Source organism: Carcharodon carcharias, chromosome 7, assembly GCF_017639515.1.
Source record: "Carcharodon carcharias isolate sCarCar2 chromosome 7, sCarCar2.pri, whole genome shotgun sequence".
Classification (NCBI taxonomy): Eukaryota; Metazoa; Chordata; class Chondrichthyes; order Lamniformes; family Lamnidae; genus Carcharodon; species Carcharodon carcharias.
In genome coordinates, this window is record NC_054473.1 from 117,529,529 (window position 1) to 117,552,488 (window position 22,960).

The 22,960-nt window shown below is 39.0% G+C and overlaps 1 protein-coding gene across 3 annotated transcripts in view; it reads left to right on the forward strand.

Annotated features, from left to right (window-relative positions):
* The first annotated feature begins 2,706 nt into the window (after positions 1-2,706).
* Positions 2,707-22,960, forward strand: part of amfra (autocrine motility factor receptor a) — a 71,761-nt gene continuing 51,507 nt past the window's right edge. For all 3 annotated transcript variants that reach the window (XM_041191484.1, XM_041191485.1, XM_041191486.1), the window contains exon 1: positions 2,707-3,204. In XM_041191484.1, the coding sequence (XP_041047418.1) occupies positions 2,860-3,204 (345 nt within the window). In that variant the 5' untranslated portion in view covers positions 2,707-2,859. The remainder of the gene's footprint in view (positions 3,205-22,960) is intronic.

Below are 22,960 nucleotides of genomic sequence, written 5' to 3' on the forward strand. Positions count from 1 at the left end.
AGCACATTCCTTAGATAATATCACCACCGTCAACACCTCTTTGTCCTATCATCTATGACATCGTTTGGCTACCTCCACCTATCACTGGCCCTCTATCCGGCTCTACTTGTCCCACCCCTCCCCCCTTAAACCAGCTTATATTTCACCTCTCTTCTATTTTTCCTTAGTTCTGTTGAAGAGTCATACAGACTCAAAATATTTACTGTTCCTCTCCAGAGATGCTGTCAGACCTGCTGAGTTTTTCCAGGTATTTTTATTTTTGTTTTTGCACAGGGGTAACTCCCCTGCTCTTCTTCAAAATAGTGTTATGGAGTCTTTTACATCTATCTGAACAAGCAGATGGGATCTCAGTTTAATGTCTCATCTGAAAGACAGCACCTCTGACAGTGTTCCCTTAATACTGAACTGGAGTGTCAACCTTGAATTATACTCACAAGCCCTGGAGTGGGACTTGAACCCAGAACCTTTTGATTCAGAGGTGAGAGTACTACCAGCTGAGTTCACTGAAGCTCACTATCTAAGTTCCCTTGTCCCCATGATGGGTTTGTGAGCTGGTGCTTGCAACATGTCAGAATGAGTAATGCAGAGTGCTGTGAAGTGCTGGCTTCATGATCTTTGACTTATTCCTGTGAGAATGGTTATTGAAACGTGAAAAGAACATCTATTATAGTACTGGCTGCAATACGAGTACTTTTTTGGTAATGTACTCTGTGTTGATATTGAGTTTGAGTGTATGTCTTTGTGACAGTGAGAATTGCTTAGGAAATATGGGAACCTGTTGGTACTAGCTTTGAGCTTGATGACATAGGTACTCTGATTTCCCTTCCCCCTCTATCCCCATAGTACAGATATTTTTGAATGTTGGTTCTTCAAAGGCATTCAGGAGCCTCAAATTTCAGGTTCCACCCCTAATGTGGATATGCTTCCTGCTGAGACTATGTTCTGTAGGAAAAAGTAATTTTTGGTAAGTGGCAGAAGCACAGACAGTGATATCCAAATGCCCCAATGTGCATTTTGTATTTCCTTGAGTACATGCATCATGCCACATGATTTGATTGGTGGAAGGATTATTTGGGTGCATACCTTTAAAATATAATGATGACAAGAATTCCTGTAGTCATTTGCAGCTGGAAATTGTGCCCTTCTGTTGAATGGCTGTGTATGTTAGTCATTGAAAGAGCTATAAATTGTCTGTGTGCTTTCAATGGGCAGAGTAAATGTGTAATGCGCTGTAATAAAATGCCATGTGATATTTATACTTTGCCTATCTATTTGATAAAAGTAGTGTGTGGCCTTATCTTGGCATATTTTCTCAGGTTGTCAAATGTTGTTTACGTCTGCTGCCATGTCCTTAAATATTGGAGACATCTTCCAACTTTCGTAGCACCTTCACCCAGGCATTCAGCACTGCTTGTGTAGAGATGCTGTAATGCAAGACTGAAAAGGACTAACCTTTTTTTGCCCATATCCTGAAATAGCAGCACTACAGCAGCATCTGTGAAAGCAGTATTTGCTTCAGTGATGCTCCATACACTCACTGAAAAAATTTTTTGGCTGAATTTAATTGCTCCTGTCCAAACCAACATGTCCCCTTAAATGGGTGCTGCAACCTCTTAATTTGCTGCAGGTGTGCTCGAAGAGCCACACTCCACGCTGTGAGTTCACGATGGTTGATGAATGCCAAGAACTTTTGTGGAGCAGTTACTCGTGAACTGGACGTTATGAAGGGAACAGCGGTTAGAAGCATGTGTTGGTGCGTAGCTGCTGCACGCCATTCTTTTTACTAGGATGTCAGTTGTAAAAAACCCACTCCTCCATCTCTTTGCTTGTCTGATTCTTTTTTTCTGCTGTTCTTGCTGAATCTTTCTGTAACTCAACCATTTCCTCCATATCCCTCTCTCTCTTCAATTTCCTTTTCATTCAAGAAAGAGAGGAACTCAAGCCTGGGCCTGGGAGGCAGCAATGTTCTCAGGCCAATGAGGAATTGGGAAATGGGAGACATGGTCCTAGTAGAAAAGAAGTCTCGAGCTTGAGCTGGGATTGAAAAGGAACTCGGGCTGGGAGGCCAGGGAACATAAGATGCGCAGCCACATTCCAACTTGCTCTTCAAACAAGCAATGTAGGCCGGGGAGCATATAGGTGCTGAGTGAACGGAACTTGGTGCAAGTGGGTAGCAGAATTTTGGATAAGCTCACGTTTATGGAAGGGTGGTAGATGATAAGCTATCTGAGAGAGCATTGGAATAGTCAAATCTGGAGGTAACAGAGATGGATGAGGGTTTCAGTAGCAGGTGAGCTGAGGCTACCAGCAATTATAAATTAAACTTTTAATAACTGCTTTAGCATATAATGGGTCATTTCTGTAACTCGGTGATTTACCACAAGAGTATCAAGTGCAACCAGTCTAATAAAAGCAAAACACTGCGAATGCTGGAAATCCAAGTGCAACCAGTATTTTTGTTAGTAGCCTCTTTCAACGAGCTGGATTGATGACCCCAAGCATGACTACCTGACTCGGTAACCATGGAAACCATCTCCATGACAGCATGGTGCGCACCCTTCAGGTGATGACGTTTCATAACAAAAACAATTACCTGGAAAAACTCAGCAGGTCTGGCAGCATCGGCGGAGAAGAGGAGTTAGTATGACGTTTCATATAGTCACTTCCGGTTGTACCCAGACATCCCGCCCCTCTTCTTCCCCCTCCCTGGCGACGTCACCGGTATTGCTGGAGAGTCAGCAGTTCGAGGAAGAACGGGAAAACTTCGGGCGGACGAGAGTTAACGGGAATCTCGCGGCCGTGTGCGCGCCTGGTCACTGGGATAACGGCAGTGCACCGCTTAGCCAGTTCGGCCCTGTCATGCCGCTGCTTTTCTTGGAGCGCTTCCCCTGGCCCAGCCTACGGACCTACACGGCCCTGAGTGCAGCGCTGCTGGCCGCCAGCCTCTTCAGCGCCTACTCGCACCTCAGCCTGCCACCGGGCCAAGAGCCCAGCATTGCCACCCAGCAGCCGCTCGACCTCGGCGCTGCCACACCAAGCGACGGCAGCAGCGGCCGGGAGAGTGGGGCAAACGTTGCTCAACACGGGCCTCTGGATCATGGTGAAGGCGACCTGGGATCAACGAACCGACCTGAGTGGACCGATGGCCACAGTCTGGCGTTGGAGATGGCCTGGTACTTGGTGTCAGATGGTTGGTGTGTTTGGGTAAGTGTTTGTCCCGCTTCATTCATGGAAGTCTGTACAATGAGAGGACTTTCTGACCAAGCCCCGTGTTTTTAAGGGAGGGAACTATTTACTTTATAAGGAAGAGGAGTTGTTTCTTTTGGATTTCTCCGAAAAACTTGATGTGTGGTTAAATAGTAACAAAAAAACGCTTTTTCGATGAAGAATTTTAAATATGGGAACTAATAACGGAAAAACGCATTGTTTTTATTGTCACTGGTTTGTGTTTCTGAACGTTCGGGTCATAATTAACTGGGAAATGTTTTGATTATTGGCACTTGGAGTATTTGTTTGTATTTTGTTGACCTTTAGATGTCATTAAGACAGGATTTTGCTTTAAAACAACCTGCATATCAACCTCCTTAAATTGCCTAAATGAATAATGCAAGGGGCATTTAGCATTATCTTTCGAAACAAATACGCCTTATTGACTTTTATAAACTTGCTGTGCACAAGGTTTGATTCAGTAAAAACTGAGACCCATTTTGTCATTCAATTTGGGTTCATTTATGTCCATTTAAGTTTCAAAAGGTGCCCCACACTTGAAGTGTGACCAAGGTTTCAAGTATTCTGTGTATTATGTTGGAACGGTTTCAGGTTAAGGACTAAATGTTCAGGGAAATTGGTGAAATATACTGTAACATGTCAGGAAGCTATAGTAATTTTCATAATGTTAGTGGAATTTATTGTAAAGCAGAGTAATAGTGGAGTCTGTGTCTATGTCTGTATGTGTGTGTGTGGAACTTAATTGAATTAAAGGCAACTGGTCTGAAGGCTTTGTATCAGAAGATAAGCTAGGTTTGAAATGTTAAGTAGGTAAACATGGACAAAGTTTTAGAATAAAAAAAACAAAAACAGAATTACCTGGAAAAACTCAGCAGGTCTGGCAGCATCGGCAGAGAAGAAAAGAGTTTCGAGTCCCCATGACCCTTCGACAGAACTGGTTTAGAATATGAGGTGTGAAGGGAATGTTTGCATTTCTAAATTAACCAGACTACCTTGAATTCAAAAGAGGGGGCAAAATGTTACACCTAGCCAGGAGAAGTTAAAGTGTGTTTATTTTCCCAAAGACTACTGGTAAAATTGGTACTATGATAGATTTTTATTATTAGAGAGGTAAAGTCCAAAGACATAGTAAAGCAATGGAAATTTGCATTCCAAGGGGAAAATATGTATAAAGGAGAGAAGGCTGTGTGTAAGGGCAGGAATTCTAAGACCTAACAGGTGTGAAAATCTTCCAGCATCTAAGCCTCAAGCTGCTGTCTACAAAGAACTGAAACTGAGAAAAACCCACTTTGAATTCGACTATTTGGGGTATTGTGTGTTATTTTGCCTGAGTCTTTTAAAGTTTGTGTCTTACTGTTCCCTTAATGAAAGTGTAACTATGAGTTAGATTAACTAGGGGATTTAGAAGTTCTTATAGTAATTTGTAAATCTATGTACTTAAAATAATTTTTTCTATTAATAAAGGTTTAATTTAGTTTTGTAAGAAACTTTATAAGACCCTGTGTCCAGTGGTGTTCCACAGGGATTAGTGTTGGGTCCCTTGCTGCTTGTGGTATATATAAACGATTTAGACTTGAATCTAGGAGGATTGATCAGTAAATTCGCGGATGATACGAAAATTGGTGGGGTGGTAAATAATGAGGGGGATAGCCTTAGATTACAGGAGAATATAGACAGGCTGGTCAGATGGGCTGATCAATGGCAAATGGAATTTAATCTGGATAAGTGTGAGGTGATGCACTTGGACAGGACAAACGAGGCACAGGAATACACAATGAATGGTAGGATTCTGGGAAGTACTGAGGATCAGAGGGACCTTGGTGTGCATGCCCACCTGTCCCTTAAGGTAGCAGGACAGGTACATAAGGTGGTTAAGAAGGCATATGGGATACTTGCCTTTGTTAGCCAAGGCATAGAATATAAGAGCGGGGAGATTATGCTGGAATTGTTTAAAATGCTGGTTAGGCAACAGCTAGAGTATTTTGTGCAGTTCTGGAATCCGCATTATAGGAAGGATGTGATTGCAATAGAGAGAGTTCAGAGATTCACTAGGATGTTGCCTGGGCTAGAGAGGTTTAGTTATGAGGAGAGATTGGATAGACTGCGGTTATTTTCCCTGGAGCAGAGGAGATTGAGAGGGGACATAATTGAGGTGTATAAAATTATGAGGGGCATAGATAGGGTGGAGGGATCAATAACCAGGGTGCATAGATTTAAGGTAAGGGGCAGGATGTTTAGAAGGGATGTGAGGAAGAATTTTTTCACCCAGAGGGTGGTGGAAATCTGGAACTCATGGCCTGAAAGGGTGATAGAGGCAGAAAACCTCATAACATTTAAGAAATATTTGGATGTGCACTTGCGATGCCATGGCATAGAAGGCTATGGGTCTAGTGCTGGAAAATGGGATTAGAATAGTTAGGTACTTGTTTGACCGGTGCAGACTAGATGGGCCGAAGGGCCTTTTTCTGTGCTGTAGACCTCTATGACTCGGTCTTATTCAAGGCACTGAATTCAAGGCATGCATCTCAAAACATATACAAATTGCAAAATAGTTGCGGCAGTTGTTTCAGGTTTCTCTTTGGAATTTCAGCAAGTTGGCATTTATCGTCCACCTACCATAACAGAAATTGGGGGCTTTTTGCAGGACATATTTGAAATTCCTTGATTGGTTTGGAGTTGGTGAGTCTTAAGGTTACGAGTACAAGGAGCTAAAGTTGGTGTGAGTTTTTAAGTGGTGAGACTGCAATATGGCTTTGGCACTTGCCAAGACTTTTCTGGGAGTTGAAGTTATAACTTTGGCTGGTTTACAAAACGTAAATAAAGTTGTTAGTGGAATTGGCAGATAACTTACAATTGGGATTACCTGCAGGGGTAAGGAAATCAAACATAATTGAAGGTATAGCACAGGATTTAGATTTGGAAGTGATACCTGACACCAATGAGTCCCAGCTGGAGGTAGTGAGACTTCAGTTAGAAACAAAGAATCTTGAACTTGAAGAAGCAAAGGAACTGGAAAAGAAACTTGAAATAGAGGCAGCAGAAAAAGACAGAGAAAAAGAGCATTTCAAAGGGAAGAGGCAGAAAGGCAGGAGAGAGAAAGAAAACAGGAAAGGGAGTTAGAAATGGCGAGGTTAGAAAAGGAGGAAAGAGAGAATGAGAAAGGGAATACTAGCTTTAAAGGCTGGAAGTTTAAAAAAAAGAGATCCAAGATTCTGAGGTAAGTTCTGATGATGAAAAAACCTTTAACCTAAAACCCAGTGGGGAGATGTTTAGATTTTTACAAGCTCTTCCAAAGTTTAAGGAAAGAGATGTTGAAGCATTCTTTATTTCATTTGAGAAGATAGCTAAACAGATGAAATGGCCACAGGAAAACAGGACTTTGTTGTTCCAATCCAGGTTGGTGGGTTGAACACATGATGTTTATAAAAACAAAAAAACTGCGGATGCTGGAAATCCAAAACAAAAACAGAATTACCTGGAAAAACTCAGCAGGTCTGGCAGCATCGGCGGAGAAGAAAAGAGTTGACGTTTCGAGTCCTCATGACCCTTCGACAGAACTGTTGAAGGGTCATGAGGACTCGAAACGTCAACTCTTTTCTTCTCCGCCGATGCTGCCAGACCTGCTGAGTTTTTCCACATGATGTTTATACTTCACTGTGAGAAGAAATGTCAGTGAACTATGATGTGGTAAAAAAAAAGCTTACTTTGAGTGCATATTAGTTGGTTCTTGAGGCTTACAGGCAGAAATTTAGGAATTTGCGACAACAGCTTGGGTAAACTTATACTGAGTTTGAGAGAGTAAAACGAGGTAATTTTGACGTGGATAAATAGAGACAGCATGTGCAGCTCTTAGGTAATTCTTTTGGAATAATTTAAAGAATTCAATTCCTTCAGTAGTGGGAACTCATGTGAAGGAACAGAGGGTTCAAAGGGTAAGACAAACAGCAGAGATAGTTGATGATCGAAAACCTTTTTATCGTCGCCCTTTTAAATCAGGAAAGGATACAAAGTGAGAAGGTGAAAGGAAGGTGGGTAGTCGGGGAAGAAAAGGAGTAGGTGGAAATTCCCAGGAAGTCCTTTTCAATATAAAAAGGAAGGTGCTGAGGGCGAAAGTGACGTTTGAAAATTGAGGTGTTTTCATTGTAATAAAGTTGGACACACAAAGCCAGTATGTTGGAAATTGCAGGGAAAATCTGTTGGAATTATTGGAGTACAGAAAAGTTCTGGAAGTAAACGCACTGTGGGTTTTGAGGTTCAGGCACAGGAAAAAACATTGGTTTGTCTACAGGTAAAACAGGAAAAATCAGTGACAGGTAAAGAAGTGAGAATATGTTCACAATTTACTCAGAATTCTGAGGAGCAGGTTGCAGAAATGTTTAAAGATTGTGTGTGTGAAGGGGAAATCTTTCCATGTGTACAGGGTGGAGCAGGTAAAGATCTTAAAATTTTAAGAGATGGGGGCTAGTCAATCCTTAATGTTATGGGATAGTGACATTTGTTGTTCAGATGGAGTATTGCAGGAGCAGGTGATGATAAACCTATTCCCTTGTGGAAGGTATGTTTAAAGAGTAAGTGGAAGACAGATGAAGAGATTGTTGGAATAGTGGAAAGATTGCCCATTGCAGGGGTTCAGTTTGTTTTGGGTAATGATATAACTGGATCACAGATGTGGGTGATGCCTATGGTAGTTGGGCAGCCTGTTTTCAATGGAAGTGTTGCAGAGAGCATCCTGGAATGTTTCGAAATTGTCTGATAACTAGATCACAGTCTCATAGGTTGAAACTAGAAGAACAGGAAGTTCAAAGGCAGAGGGAAGGTGTGGAAGTCTAATTACTTGACAGTATTTGATAAGGTTGTTCATGAAGAAAGACTGGAAGACAATGCAGCTGAGGTCTTTAACTCAAGACAATTAATGGAGTTACAGAAAAAGGATACGCAGATAAAAGTTATATCAGACAGCTTACTCAGAAACAGACAAAATGTATTCCAGAATGTTATTACCTTAAGGGTAATGTTTTAATTATAAATTGTAGGCCTTATCATGTTTCAGCAAATGAAAGCTAGAGGGGAGGTGCATCAGATTGTTGGATGCCATTTGGATATAAAAATCAGACTGAGAATTGTTCGTGAAATTGCAATTGGGGGACATTTAGGAACTAGACACGGGCAAAAATACAAAAACATTTTTATTGGCCTGGGTTGCAAAGGGATGGAGTCACATTCTGTAGGATATGTCTCACAAAACAGGTGATAGCGAAACCACAAGCAGTGATTAAGCTGGCACCTTTAGTCCCTATTCCAGCATTTGAAGAACCAATTTCTAGGGTCATGATTGATTATGTAGGACCCCTCCTAAGACTAAAAGCGGAAATCAGTACTTGCTGACAATAATGGATGTGTTTCAAAAACAGAATTACCTGGAAAAACTCAGCAGGTCTGGCAGCATCGGCGGAGAAGAAAAGAGTTGACGTTTCGAGTCCTCGTGACCCTTCAGCAGAACTGTTCTGTTGAAAGGTCACGATGACTCAAAACGTCAACTCTTTTCTTCTCTGCCGATGCTACCAGACCTGCTGAGTTTTTCCAGGTAATTCTGTTTTTGTTTTTGATTTCCAGCATCCGCAGTTTTTTGTTTTTATCTATATAATGGATGTGTTTACCAGGTTTCCTGAAGCAATACCTTTGAGAAATATTACAACAAAGAAAACTGTGGAAGAATTGACTAAACTTTTATAAGACATGGTTTACCTAAAGAAATACAATCAGATCAGAGTTCAACTTTCATGTCACAGCTGTTTAAGGAAGTAATGAACAGTTTGGGGATAAAACAGTTTAAATCAACAGCTTACCACCCTGAGTCAAAAGGGGCTTTGGAAAGATGGCATCAAACTTTAAAAATAAGATGAGGTCATATAGCCAGGATTATATACAGGTTTGGGATAAGGGAATTCCATTCTCGTTATTTGCTATTAGAGACGCTCCTAGTGAATCGACTGGTTTTCGTCCTTTTGAACTAGTTTATGGTTATAAGGTGAGAGGATCACTGAAATTGAGTCATGAGAAATTGGTGGGTCAAAATTCAGAAACTACTGCCCTGGATTATGTATTAAACTTCAGAGAGAGATTGGACAGAGCATGTGAGTTGACTAGGAAACATTTAAAGATATCACAGCAAGTGATGAAAGTGAAGACAGACAGGAAAGATACAGCTCGTAGTTTTGATGCTGGGGAGAAAGTACTAGCTCAGTTACCAATACTGGGTGATTTGTTTAAGGCAAGGCTTGGTGAGCCTTAAAGGATTGAAAAGAAATTGAGCGAAGTCGATTATTTAATAAATACTCCAGATTGAAGAAAGAATTTTGACCCACCAATTTCTCAAGAATCAATTTCAGTGATCCTCTCACCTTATGACCATAAACTAGTTCAAAAGGACGAAAACCAGTCGATGCGTTAGGAGTGTCTCTAATAGCAAATAACGAGAATATCCCAATCCTGTATATAATCCTGGCTATATGACCTCATCATAGTTTTTAAAGTTTGATGCCATCTTTCCAAAGCCCCTTTTGACTCAGGGTGGTAAGCTGTTGATTGTAAATATGCTTAAAAAGTTCTTTGGCGGGGAAGAGGACAAAAAGGAGGTACAAGTGGTGATCCATAAGAGAAAGAAAGAAGAATTAATGCAGGATTCTGAAATTAATTTTCCTCTAATCAAATTGGATAATGAGGGGGTATCTGAAAATTTAAATGTAAGATTGAGTTACCTTCCAGACAAGGGTCAAAGTGATTTGGGGAAGCTATTATTGTCTCACAAAGATATTTGTGGAAATAAGCTGGGAAGGACAAATGTGTCTGTACAGGTTTCATCTTTGATAAGTTCAGCAATCTTATAGATTATATCTGCAAAGTTATCACAAGTGCAGAAAGAAATTGAATTCATGCTTCATATTGATAGTCTAGTTGCAGTAACTGGAGTTCACCTATTGTACTGGTACTGAAACTGGATGAAACACAGACTGAAAGGTGAATGCAGTGACAAAAGTGGATTCATATCCTACACCACGTTTGGAAGATTGTATTGAGAAAGTAGGACAATCAAAATGTATCACAAAGATTGACTTCTAACAGGATATTGGCAAGTACCGTTATTGGAGAGAGCAAAGAAGATATTGGCTTTAGTGTTGCCAGATGGACTATATCAGTTTAAAGTCATGCTGTTTGGTATGAAAAATGCACCTGTAATATTTCAAAGACTGACAAAGTAATTGCAGGTCTGGGCAATTGTGCTGTGTATATTGACGACTTGAAGTTTTCAGTTAGACCTGGGAGGAGCAATTACAACACCTGGAAGAATTATTTACTCAATTACAAGAAGCTAATTTGGTGGTGAACTTAGCTAAAAGTGAATTTGCAAAAACGCAAGTTGCATATCTAGGCCATATCATTGGCCATGGTAAAGTGGCTCCGAGAGATGCGAATGTCAAGGCTATTGTGGATTTCCCAGTGCCTACAACAAAAAGAGAAGCTTTGTGATTTCTGGGGCATGAGTGGGTTTTATCAGAAATTTGTACCAAATTTTAGTAGTGTGGTTGCTCCGTTGACAGAATTATTAAGAAAGAACAAGAAGCTTCAATGGACACAGGAATGTCAGAAGGCATTTGATAGTTTGAAAACTGTATTAACCATGACACTAGTTTTGGGAGTACCCAATTATGTCAAGCAATTTAAGTGGGCCATTGGCGCAAGCGACATAGGCTTTGGGGCTGTACCATTACGAGACGATAACATTGGAATTGAAAAAAGCAATAGGGTATTTTTCACCTAAGTTGAATGTACAAAGAAGGTATTCAGTGATCGAAAAGGAGAATTTGGGGTTGTTGATAGCATTGCAGCATTTTGAAATTTACGTTGCAAATAATTAGTCAGAAACAATTGTTTATACAGATCACAATCCTTTAAAGTTTCTGGACAAAATTCGAGACAGAAGTGCAAGGTTATTCAAATGGAGTTTGTTGCTGCAGCCATTTAATCTACAGATTGTACATGTGGTGGGTCAAGAAAATTTGATTGCAGATACATTGTCGAGAGTTTGAAACTTAAAGGGAAAATTGGACATTTAAAACCTGGACACTGGGCTGGAATGATTTTTGTTAATACCAATGATTTGTATATATATTACGTTAATGCATGCATCTAGTAATGTAATAGTGTAATAAGTATAGGAGGTAATGTAAGATGGGTTCAGAAAATGAAGCTGGCTTTTTAAATTACAACATTTCATTTTTTAAAAGCAAAGGGGATGTCAAGAAGATATAATAATTTTCATAATGTTATTGGAATTTATTGTAAAGTAGAGTAATAGGCTGCCTGTGTGCGTGTGTGGAACTTAATTGAATTAAAGGCAGCTGGGCTGAAGGCTTTGATGTATCAGAAGATAAGCTAGGTTTGAAATGTTAAGTAAGTAAACATGGATGAAGTTTTAGGATGTGAGGTGTGAAGGGGTCATTTGCATTTTTAAATAAAACCAGACTACTTTGAAGAGGGGGTGAAATGTTACACCTAGGCAGGAGAAGTTAAGAAGCAGATTACTGGTAAAATTGGTACTATGATAGATTTTTATTATTAGAGAGGTAAAGTCCAAAGACACAGTAAAACAATGGAAATTTGCATTCCAAGGGGAAAATATGTATAAAGGAGAGAAGGCTGTGTATATGATGGGAATTCTAAGACCTAACAAGTGTGAAAGTCCTCCAGCATCTAAGCCTCAAGCTGCTATCTACAAAGAACTGAAACTGAGAAAAACCCACTTTGAATTCAACTATTCAGGGTATTGTGTGTTACTTTGCCTGAGTCTTTTAAAGTCTGTGTCTTACTGTTGCCTTGATGAAAGTGTAACTACGAGTTAGATTAACTAGGGGATTTAGAAGTTGTTATAGTAATTTGTAGATCTATGTCGTAAACTTAAAATAATTTATTCTATTAATAAAGGTTTAATTTAGTTTTGTAAGAAACTTATAAAATTTGGTGGTCCTATTCAAGGCATGTACCTCAAAATATATATACAAATTGCATAACAGTTGCACCAGTTGATTTCAAATTCCGCTTTGGGTTTTGAGCAGCTTGGCATTTACCATCTGCCTGCCAGACAAAAAGACTTGATTTGAGTGATTAGAAGATGAGGAAGAATTTCTTCTCTCAGGTTGTGGATCTTTGAAATTCTCTATCCTGGAGAGCTGTGGAGGTTGGGTCATTGAATATATTCAGAGCTGAAGTGGACAGATTCTTGAAGCATAGCAAAGTCAAGGGTATTGGGGAACAGACAGAGTTGGGGTCAAGATCAGATCAACCATGATCTTATTGAATGGCAGAGCAGGCTGAAGGGGCCATATGGTCTATTCCTGTTCCTGCATGTTATGCCCTTAGGTTCTTGCATTGTGATGAGCAATTAAATGCTCTTCTAAATTATTATATAACTTTTAAGAAAGAAACAATGGGATGTTACATGAATTCATTCCAAACTTTTGACGCATTTAATATATATAGTCATTAAAGGTCTCTGCTAGTACCATTGCTTTTTCGATGTATATAAATGACTTGGATGTTAGAATGCAGCATAAAATTTTCAAAGTTTGCTAATGACTTAGACATGTACCACTCAGTGAGGATGATACCAATTGACTAAGAGGAGGTCAGGAGAATGGGCAGACAAGTTGCAGATGGAATTTACTACAGGGAATTATGAGGTGATACATTTTGGCAGAAGGGATAGGCAAAGGCAATATAGGCCACAATCAGAGTACTGTGTCCTGTTCTGATTATCACATTTTAGGAAGGATATGAAAGCCCTTGAGAGGGTGCAGAGAAGATTTACCAGAATAGTTCCAGGGATGAGGGAACGAGCTACAAAGTTAGGTTGGAAAAGCTGAACTTATTCCCCTTGGAGTGAAGGACATTGAGGGGAGACCTGATGTAGGTGTACAAGATTGACAGGTTTCGATAAGGCATAAATCTGATCCTATTGGTCGTTGAAGGAGTAGGGGGTGCATATATAAGGTTTTGGGGAGAGATTGGGGGGTGAATATGAGGAAGAACTTGTTTACATAGCAACTGGTCATGACCTGGAACTTGCTGCCTACGAGGTTGGTGGGAGTGGAGGTGATCAATGATTTCAAAAAGGAAATTGGATGGATACTTAAGGGAAACTTGCAGGCCTCTGGGGATAGAGCAGAGCAGGCAAATGGGACTGGGTTGCTCTGTTGAGAGCCAGCATGGGTTTGATTGGCCAAATGCCACTTCCTGTGTTGTAATAATTCTGAGTTTGAATGTTGAAGAGTTATTCTCAGCTACAACCATGATTTGCAGATTTTGACAAGAGGCAGCCAAATAAACATTTCAGCTCTATTAGTTTAAGATGGTTTTTCAAACCAAGCTAGACCTATAAGTGGTAAGTTGGTTTTGCTACTATGCACATTTAATAAATTTGGATATTAGTTTTTTTTCTCCTTCCACACATGAATGTGATGATTCATTCTTAAGATATTTCACTACCCTGCCTATTTGGGGATAGTTATTTATACCTAAGTAGTAATAGTAGTCAAATAGCTATCAAAACCAAGCTTGGCTCTGTCTTACCTCATGCCTATACGTATGTACCTTCAACAGAGATGCATATGATTTGAGCCCCTGGCTTCTTTTTCCTTTTGCCTGTGGGTTAATATACAAATCTTAATGTCCTTTGCCACTTGGCCAGCCAAGTTCAGCTAATTTATAGATCAGCCATTGAACCTGGGACTTTCCTGGGCTACGTCATGCTGCATGTGGACGGAGGATTTATTCAGTGATGTCTATTAAGTGTGATTGGTGTGAACTCAGTGAATACCTCATTCTTTCTCTACCGGTGCTCCAGTTCGGAGGTATTTTTCCAGTTTGCAAGGTGTGGACCAATGTTGTATCCATCCTAGAATCCTTGTGATTCTGGTTAATAATTGTAATAACTTGCTTGCCAAAGGCACTGCACTGAAGGAGCAGGTGATAAAGTGTTGATCATGGGAGTTACAGATCAATGGCTTGACCTGAACTGGGAAAGCACAAGAACATTCTTTGGGATAATACGAATGCTCACTTGGATAGCATATTCTATGAGCAGGACACAATGTTGATTTAGAAGCAATAGACATCTTCCCTAATCTGAAATTCCTTAAATAGATAACTGTACTGGGCATCAAGGACTATCTATTGGCTATTTACTTTCAGGAGATATTTAATAGAAGTCATTTTTTTAAGTTTCACATTTTAAATTTTTAAAAAAGATTTCATAGAATTAATGAGATCTACTATTAGATATTCATCTTAATTATCTAGATTTAATCCCAAATTGGATGTCAGAAGCAGAGAACCAATGAATGATATTACTAGCCAGTTATATTTGCATTTGTATAACACCTTTCTGACTCAATGTCTCAGAGTTTTATGGTCAACGAAGTACTGAATAGTCACTGTTATAATGTAAGAAACACTGCAGCCAATTTGTGTGCAGCATGTTCCAACAAAAACAGTGTATAATTACTACAGATAATCTATCGAGTTGGTAGTGGGAAGAAAAATGATTAAAAAGTGATTAAAATTTGCGGTTTGGCAGAGCTTTTAATTATCTGACGGTCAGTTGTGTATTCTCTTTCCTTCTGAAAACGCAGACTTAGACACTAGAGTGCAAGGAAAATAGGTAAACAGCATTTAAGGAGTTTACATAAATTAAGTAGAAGGTTTGAGGATGGTTTATGGATTTAGTGCCAACATATAATGTAAGGAATTAAAATTGGAATAATAAATGTGTATTTGAAGAAATGTCTAGTGGAAAAATATATGAAAGGAATTATAATTGCTCACTAAACTTCCAATCTGAAGATTTAATCAGCTACCGAAACAAACACTAGGATTTTGATTAGATCTCAAACAAGTTATTCAGAAATTATACAGATTATTTGTGAAGCAAGGCTTTGTTATCCAACTTTAAAAATATAATTGTTGCACCAGACGGGGATCAGAGGAAGGAAAGAATGTTTCTAAATCTCAAGTTGAGTGGAGGTTATTGGGCCCAAACTTGTTTGCATGAGCATAAAGATTGGTAGGTGTGATACAGTTCTTTAAAATATTGAGAAAATTAGTTGTTAACCCTAACATGAAGGTTATTTGTCTGACTTGGGCTGAGATTGCTAAACTAGAGGAATTGGGTTGAATATTAACAAGCAGCAATTAAGACCGGATGAACTTGCCTCACCCCTCACCAGAATATACGATGTACTGAAAAGATTCTTCGAATGAAATCTAGGCAAATTTATTAATTATTTTGAGGAAGTATTGGAGCATGTTGAGTATATGGAATTTAAAGGGTATTTCATAAGTTGCCACATTTTAGACTTAAAATTAAGTTACATTACATGACAGTATGTGTAGGAAGTTATTTTAAAGGAAGCATTGAGTATTTTGGACTGGTAGGATATAAAAAAAAATTGAACCTAGGGGTATGTGCTGGGACCATTGCTCTTTTCAAGGTACATGAATGGTCTGCACATGGGTATAGGGGACATAATGTCGAAATTTTCAGAAGGCTTGGAAAACAATAGGAAGTATGATGGTGAGCTTTGACTAAATGACCTCAGAAAGACATGGATAATTTGCTGAACAAAAACAGAATTACCTGGAAGAACTCAGCAGGTCTGGCAGCATTGGCGGAGAAGAAAAGAGTTGACGTTTCGAGTCCTCATGACCCTTCAACAGAATTTGCTGAATTGGGCAAATGGGTGCCTGATGAAATTTAAAGCAGGGTGTTACATTTTGGAAGGAAGGATAAGGAGAAGTCCAATACACCAGAGAAACAGAGATAATGATTCAGGCACTCAAATCTTTAGAAGTAGTGGAACAAGTTGATGAAGCTGTTTTTTTTTAATCAAACTGAGATTCTAGACTTTTCTTAAACAGCTTTTTTTTTAAATAAAGGGCCTGGAGAATTGGAATATATAGCTCTTTCAGAGATGTTATAGGAGAAACGAATCAAATGTCCAATTTTTGTGCTGCATAATTCTAATATTTAGAGGACAGAATTGAAAGTTTATGGTTAAGTATAAAGTAATACAATTAAAAAGCGTGTAGATAGAATAGTTCCTGTAGTGCTGGGGGAAGGATATTAGTTGTGAAGAACAATTGTTCAAGGTTGAATGTTGGACTTTATTAAATATTTAAGACTTTTAAATTACCATTGGTGATTAGGGAATATCTAAGCAGAAGATTAAGAAAGTAGGATAGTCAATGATTGTGTAGGGTGATAAGTGTGCAGGAGAAACAGATTTGTGGGCTAATTGGCCTTTCCCTACTCCTTGCTATTTTAGGTTCATTAGCTATTCCAGGAAAATGCACATGCAGTTCAGTTTGTCAGGTTTTATATGGCCGGAGTATAGCTGTGCTAAATTGAGCACTGTAATGGCAACAGTATACTGAGGAAGTAGTTGGTGTGAAAGTGAATCCTTGAAGGGCTGATCATTTTCAGCTGAAGTTATTTGTTGCCGGAGTTGGCTTAATGATTTGCTGAAACTGATGGCAAATAGTTGGTTCTCCAAGATTAGTTTTATTTTGGACTATGTTATTCAAGAACTCTAAGTATGCCACTGTATATGCCTATCTGTTCTCCAGTGCCTGGGGGAATTACATTAGAAGGTATAATCATTTAGATGTAACACTTATTCATATAGTTAGGAATAATTCAAAATATTGCGAATCAAAGAGAACATCTCAAAAAGTCAGCATTTATGATTAAAATGTAGATTGATTGCTGGTATATTACAATCATTGTAAAACAATAACATGAGTTGCTTTTGTGTTGTTTTGGAAGGCATGTGCCAGCAGTGTTTCTCATTGCTTTTGTAATGCAATACAAAATAAATACAATTAACTGAAGCTTATAAAGATTGTTTGCCAATTGCTGCTATTGGACGGGTTTTCTTTTTAATCAGCTGGTCATCTGAAATGGAAAGACAACTTCGTTTAATCTCTAAACCATGTTTGAAAAATCTGCAGGCGAGTTTCCGCTGGGTCAATAATCTGTGTATGGTCTTTTCCAATTGGGAAATACCCCCATTAATTAAGCCATGTACTGATTGGCAAGAGTCCTTACTTAGGTTGAGCATTTGCAGGGGTACTATTTTTCAATCAGTTAAGACTGCGTACCTGACCAGTAAAGCATTGGTGAACATATTGCTGCTTATCCAGTCAGAGCTACCTCATGCAGTAGGGTATTGGCTTGCAGCATTATTTTTAACTGCATGGGAAGAGTCCCAGTTTTCAATTATGGGTGTCCTTCCAGTTTCCATTAGTGAGCTATGAAAGTTAATCAAAAACAGTGCTCTTGAATGCTGTAGCTCAAGTGTTGAATTACCAGATCTGAAGCAAAGGTTTGATTTGGTTTGAACTTCCTTCACAGATGTATCCTCTGAGCGACTTGGACCCATTGCTTACTTCCCTTTCTTCCTTTTTCTCTTCTCTCTCCCACCTTTCCCCTGCCCCCCAACTCCCCCCACCACATCACGGATGATAATGCCTCATCAGTAATTAGTTACTAACACTAATTTAGGTTGATATATCACCATTAACGTCGAAAAGATATCCCAAAGTACTTCGGAAAAAGAATTGATGCTGAGCAAAGGAAGGAATTTGGGTTGTGTGACTTTGGTCTAAGAAGTCTTAAAGGAGGGGAGGGAGGTGTGTAGGAAATTATAGAGCATTGGCTTAGACTGCTGATGGCATGGCTGCTAACATGAAGTGGCAAGAATGTGAGAAGGGGTAGTACAGTTGTTGTAAAAAAGGGCAAGCTCAGAGAAATGAGGTATTTGGGGGCTGGGGGTTTTAGGCCTGGAGGAGGTTAGAATCACAGGCTGAAATCATGAAGGTATGTAAAGACAAAGATGAGAATTTTGGCATTGAGATGTTTGGGGACTGGATGCTAATGAGGCCAGGAATAATGGGTGGACAGGATCTGGTATAGTAAAGGATGAGGGCAACAAGGTTTTGGGTGAACTGAAGTTTGCATTGGGTGTAGGTTTGGAGGATGGTTAGGAGAGCATGGCTACAGTTGAATCTGGAGTTGACAAAGTCATAGTCGAAGCTTTCAGCAGTAGCTGAGCTGAGGTGGGTGTTGGCAGGCATTCTTTGTGATTGGATAGAAAATGGGATCAGAAGCTCTGCTTGGAATTTAACAGAATCCTAAGGTTCCAAGCAAGTTGGTTCATCTTGAGACAATGGCCAGGGAGAGAGATGAAAACAGTGATAAGGGTATAGAATTAGTGATGGGGGCCAAAGGTGATGGTAGTAGTCTTCAGTGTTCAATTGCACAAAACTATCAGTTTTCTAAGACTGGTCACTTTATTTTGAGTTGGAAATTTCAGGGGAGGAAATTTAGCGAGTTTTGGAATTTTTTTTGTTGCTTGCAACAAATGCTATCTAACCTGTTATGTTCAGATAGTGCTGCCACATGTCCCATTCATGTCCCATTTATTCAAGAAATAAATTATATCTGTTTCAGATTTCTAGCCCGACATAGGACATTTGGGGTTTCTTGCATTGAAATTTGACCCCAAGTACTTTGATGCATTACCAAACATTTTTCAACTGTAATGAGAACATAAGAATTAGGAGCAGGAGTAGACCATTCAGCCTTTTAAGCCATTCAGTGAGATCATGGCTGATCATCTTCTTCATTTTCCATCTACCATTTTTCCTACACTATTCCCGTATCCGTTGATGTTTTTAATCGTAGAAATCTATTGATCTCAGTCTTGAACATACTCAAAGACTGAGCTGTCTCAGCCCCCTGCTAGAGAATTCCAATGATTCTCCACTCTCTGAGTGAAGAAATTCCTCCTCATGTCCATCTTAAATGGCCTGCCTCTTATTCTGAGACTGTGCACCCTGGTTCTAAATTGCCCAGCCAGGGGAAATACCCTTCCTGCAACTATCCTCTTGAGCCATGTAAGAATTTTGTATGTTTGAATGAGATCATCTCTCATTTTTCTAAACTCCAGAGAATATAGGCTTTCCTCCATATGACAATCCCTCCATCCCAGGAATCAATTCAGTGAACCTTTGTTGCACTCCCTCTGTGGAAAGTATATCTTTCCTTCGGTAACGAGGCCAAAATGGCGCGCAATACTTCAGGTGCAACCTCACAAAGGCTTTGTATAATTGCAGAAAGACATCTTTACTCCTATACTCAAATCTTCTTGTAATAAAGACCAGTGTGCCATTTGCCACCTTAATTGCTTGCTGTACCCGCATACTGGCTTTCAGTGACTTATGAACAAGGATACATAAGTCTCTTTGAAGTCCAACACTTCCAAGCCTCTCACCACTTAAGAAATACTCTCTTTCTGTTTTTTATACCAAAGTAGATAATCTCATTTCTCCACAGTATATTACATCTGCCAAACTTTTGCCCCCTCACTCGACCTCTCATCCCCCTGAAGCATCTTTGCATCCTCCTGACAACTCTCACTTCCTCCTAGTTTTGTCATCTGCAAACTTGGAAATATTATATTTAATCCCTATCAGGAAGATATAATAATTTTCATAATGTCATTGGAATTTATTATAAAGTAAAGTAATATTGGCGTGGTGGTGTGTGTGTTAATTGAATTAAAGGCAGCTTGGTCTGAAGGCTTTGATGTAACAGAAGATAAGCTAGGGTTGAAATGTTAAGTAGGTAAACATAGGTGTAAAGGGAACGTTTGCATTTTTAGATTGATTTCAAAGCAGGAGTGCAATGTTATGCCCAACCAGGAGAAGTTAGTGTCCATTTTTCCCAAAGATTACTGGTAAAATTGGTAATATGAGAGATTTTTATTATTAGAACGTAGAGTCCAAAGACATAATGAAAAAATGGGAATTTGCATTCAAAGGGGAATATATGGGCAAAAGGAGTGAAGGCTGTATGCAAGGGAAGGAATTCTAAGATCTAAAACAAGTGTGAAGAAGCCTCCAGCATCTATGCCTCAAGCTGCTGTCTACAAAGAACTGAAGTTAAGAAAACTCATTGAATTGGATTGTTCATGGTATTGTTTCTTTGCCTGGGTCTTTTAAAATCTGTGTCTTACTTGTTGCCTTAACAAAAGTGTAACTGGATGTTTAGATTAATTAGGGGATTTAGAAGTTATCATAGTAATTTGTAGATGTCTATATGTGCTTAGAATCATTTCTTCTATTAATAAAGGTTTAATTTAGTTTTGTAAGAAGCCTACAAGACTTGGTCTTATTACTACTGAATTCAAGGCATGAATCTTGAAATTTATACAAATTGCAAAGCAGTTGTGGCAGCTGTTTCAAGTTTCCCTTTGAGATTTGAGCAACTCAGCATTTACCATCAGCTGTGTCATAACAATCCCCACATCCAAATCATTGATATTGATTGTGAATAATTGCGGCCCAAGCACTGATTCTTGCAGTACCCCACTAGTTTCAGCCTGCCAAGCTGAAAATGACCCATTTATTCCTAGTGTGTTTCTGTCCGTTAACCAGATATCAATCCATGCCAGTATATTTAACCACCCCCCCCCCCCCCAATCCCATGTTTCAATTTTGTTTACTGACCTCTTGTGTGGGACCTTATCAAAAGCTTTCTGAAAATCTAAACATATCACATCCCTTATCTATTCTGCTAGTTGCAACTTCAAAAAAAACTCCCAACAGGTATGTTAAACATGATTTCCCTTTTGTAAATCCGTGTTGACTCTGCCCATTCCTACTATTTTCTAAGTGTCCTGCTATCACATCTTTTAGTATAGATTCAAGCATTTTCCCTACTATTGATGACAGGCTGGCAGATCTGTAGTTTGCCGTTTACGCTCTCCCTCTTTTCTTAAATAGTGGTGTTACATTTGCCACCTTCCAATCTGCAGGAAGCTTCCAGAGTCCATAGAATTTTGAAAGATGACCATTTACTTTCTCTGCAGCCATCTCTTTCAACACTCTGTGATGTAGGACATCGGGTCCAGGGGATTTGCTACTTTTAAGTTCCATTAATTTTTCTAGTATTTTTTGTTGCATGAGTATCATGCAGTTCCTCATTTACACTAGTTCCTTGATTCTCCATTATTTCTCAGGTTTTTATCACAAAGATTGACTGGCTAAAAGGGTATTGGCAAGTCCCATTGTTGGGGAGAGCAAAGGAGATATCTGCTTTTGTGATGCCAAATGGACAATATCAGTTCAAAGCCATGCCATTTGGTATGAAGAATGCACCTACGACATGTTAAAGACTGACAAAGTAATTGCAGATCTAAGCAATTGTGCTGCTTATATTGATGACTTAATAGTTTTCAGTTAGATGTGAGATGAGCATTTACAGCATCTGGAAAAAGTATTTTCTTGATTACAAGAAGCTAATTTGGTGGTGAACTTGGCTAAAAGTGAATTTGCAAAAGCGCAAGTTACATTTCTAAACCTTACCATTGGACGTGGTAAGGTGGCCCTGAGAAATGTGAAAGTCAAGGCTATCATGGATTTCCCAGTGCGTACAACAAAACAAGAAGTTTTGAGATTTCTGGGCATGAGTGGGTTTTACTGGAATTTGTACCAAATTTTAGCAGTGTGCTTACTCCACTGACTGAACTATTAAAAAAAAACAAGAAGTTTCAATGGACACGAGTGTCAGAAATCATTTGATAGTTTGAAAACTGTATCAACTACGACCCCAGTTTTGGTAGTACCTAATTATGCCAAGCAATTTAAGTTGGCCGTTGATGCAAGTTATATAGGCATTGGGGCCATACTGTTATAAGATGACGACACTGGAATTGAAAAAACGATAGGGTATTTTTCACAGAAGCTGAATGCACAACAGAGAAGATATTCAACAATTGAAATAGAGACCTTGGGTTTGGTGTTAGCGTGGCAACATTTTGAAATTTATGTTGCAAATAATTCATCAAACAATTGTTTATACAGACCACAATCCTTTGAAGTTTTTGGACAAATGTTGAGACAAAAGCACGACTTTTCAGGTGGAGTCCATTATTACGGCCATTTAATTTACAGGTTATACATGTTACTGGTAGAGAAAATCTGTTTGCAGATGCATTATCAAGAGTTTGAAGCTTAAAGGGAAGACTGGACATTTTTTAAAAAACCTGGACACTGGATTGGAGTGATTTCTGTTGATGCCAAGGACTTGTGTATGTATATAGTTATGTTAATTCATGTACCTGGTAATGTAATAGTGTAATGGAGATAGTGCGAAGTGGGTTATTAAAAAATGAAGCCATCTTTAAAAATTATGATGGTTCATTTTTCGATAGGGAGGGGTATGTCATGAAGAGATATTAATGTCTATAATGTTATTGGAAATTATTTTTAAATTGGACTTGTAGGGCCTGTGTCTGTGTGTGGTTTAAATGGATTAAAGACAGCTAGTCTGGGTGCTTTGATGTAAAGTAGTTTTGAGATGCTAATTGGATAAATGTAAGGAGGAGATAGCAAAATGTACGTTTACATTTGTTGAATAAAGCATTCAAGAGTGGGAGTAAAATCTTGCACCTAGCTGGAGTCACCAAGCAATGTGTTTATATTACTAATAAAATTAGTGGAATGAAAGGATTATTGTTGGAAAGGTAAAATTTTTAAAAAGCCTACCAATACAATGGAAAATTTGCATTCAAAGGAAAAGCTAGGTATAAATGTGAGAGTCAGAGGCATGTAG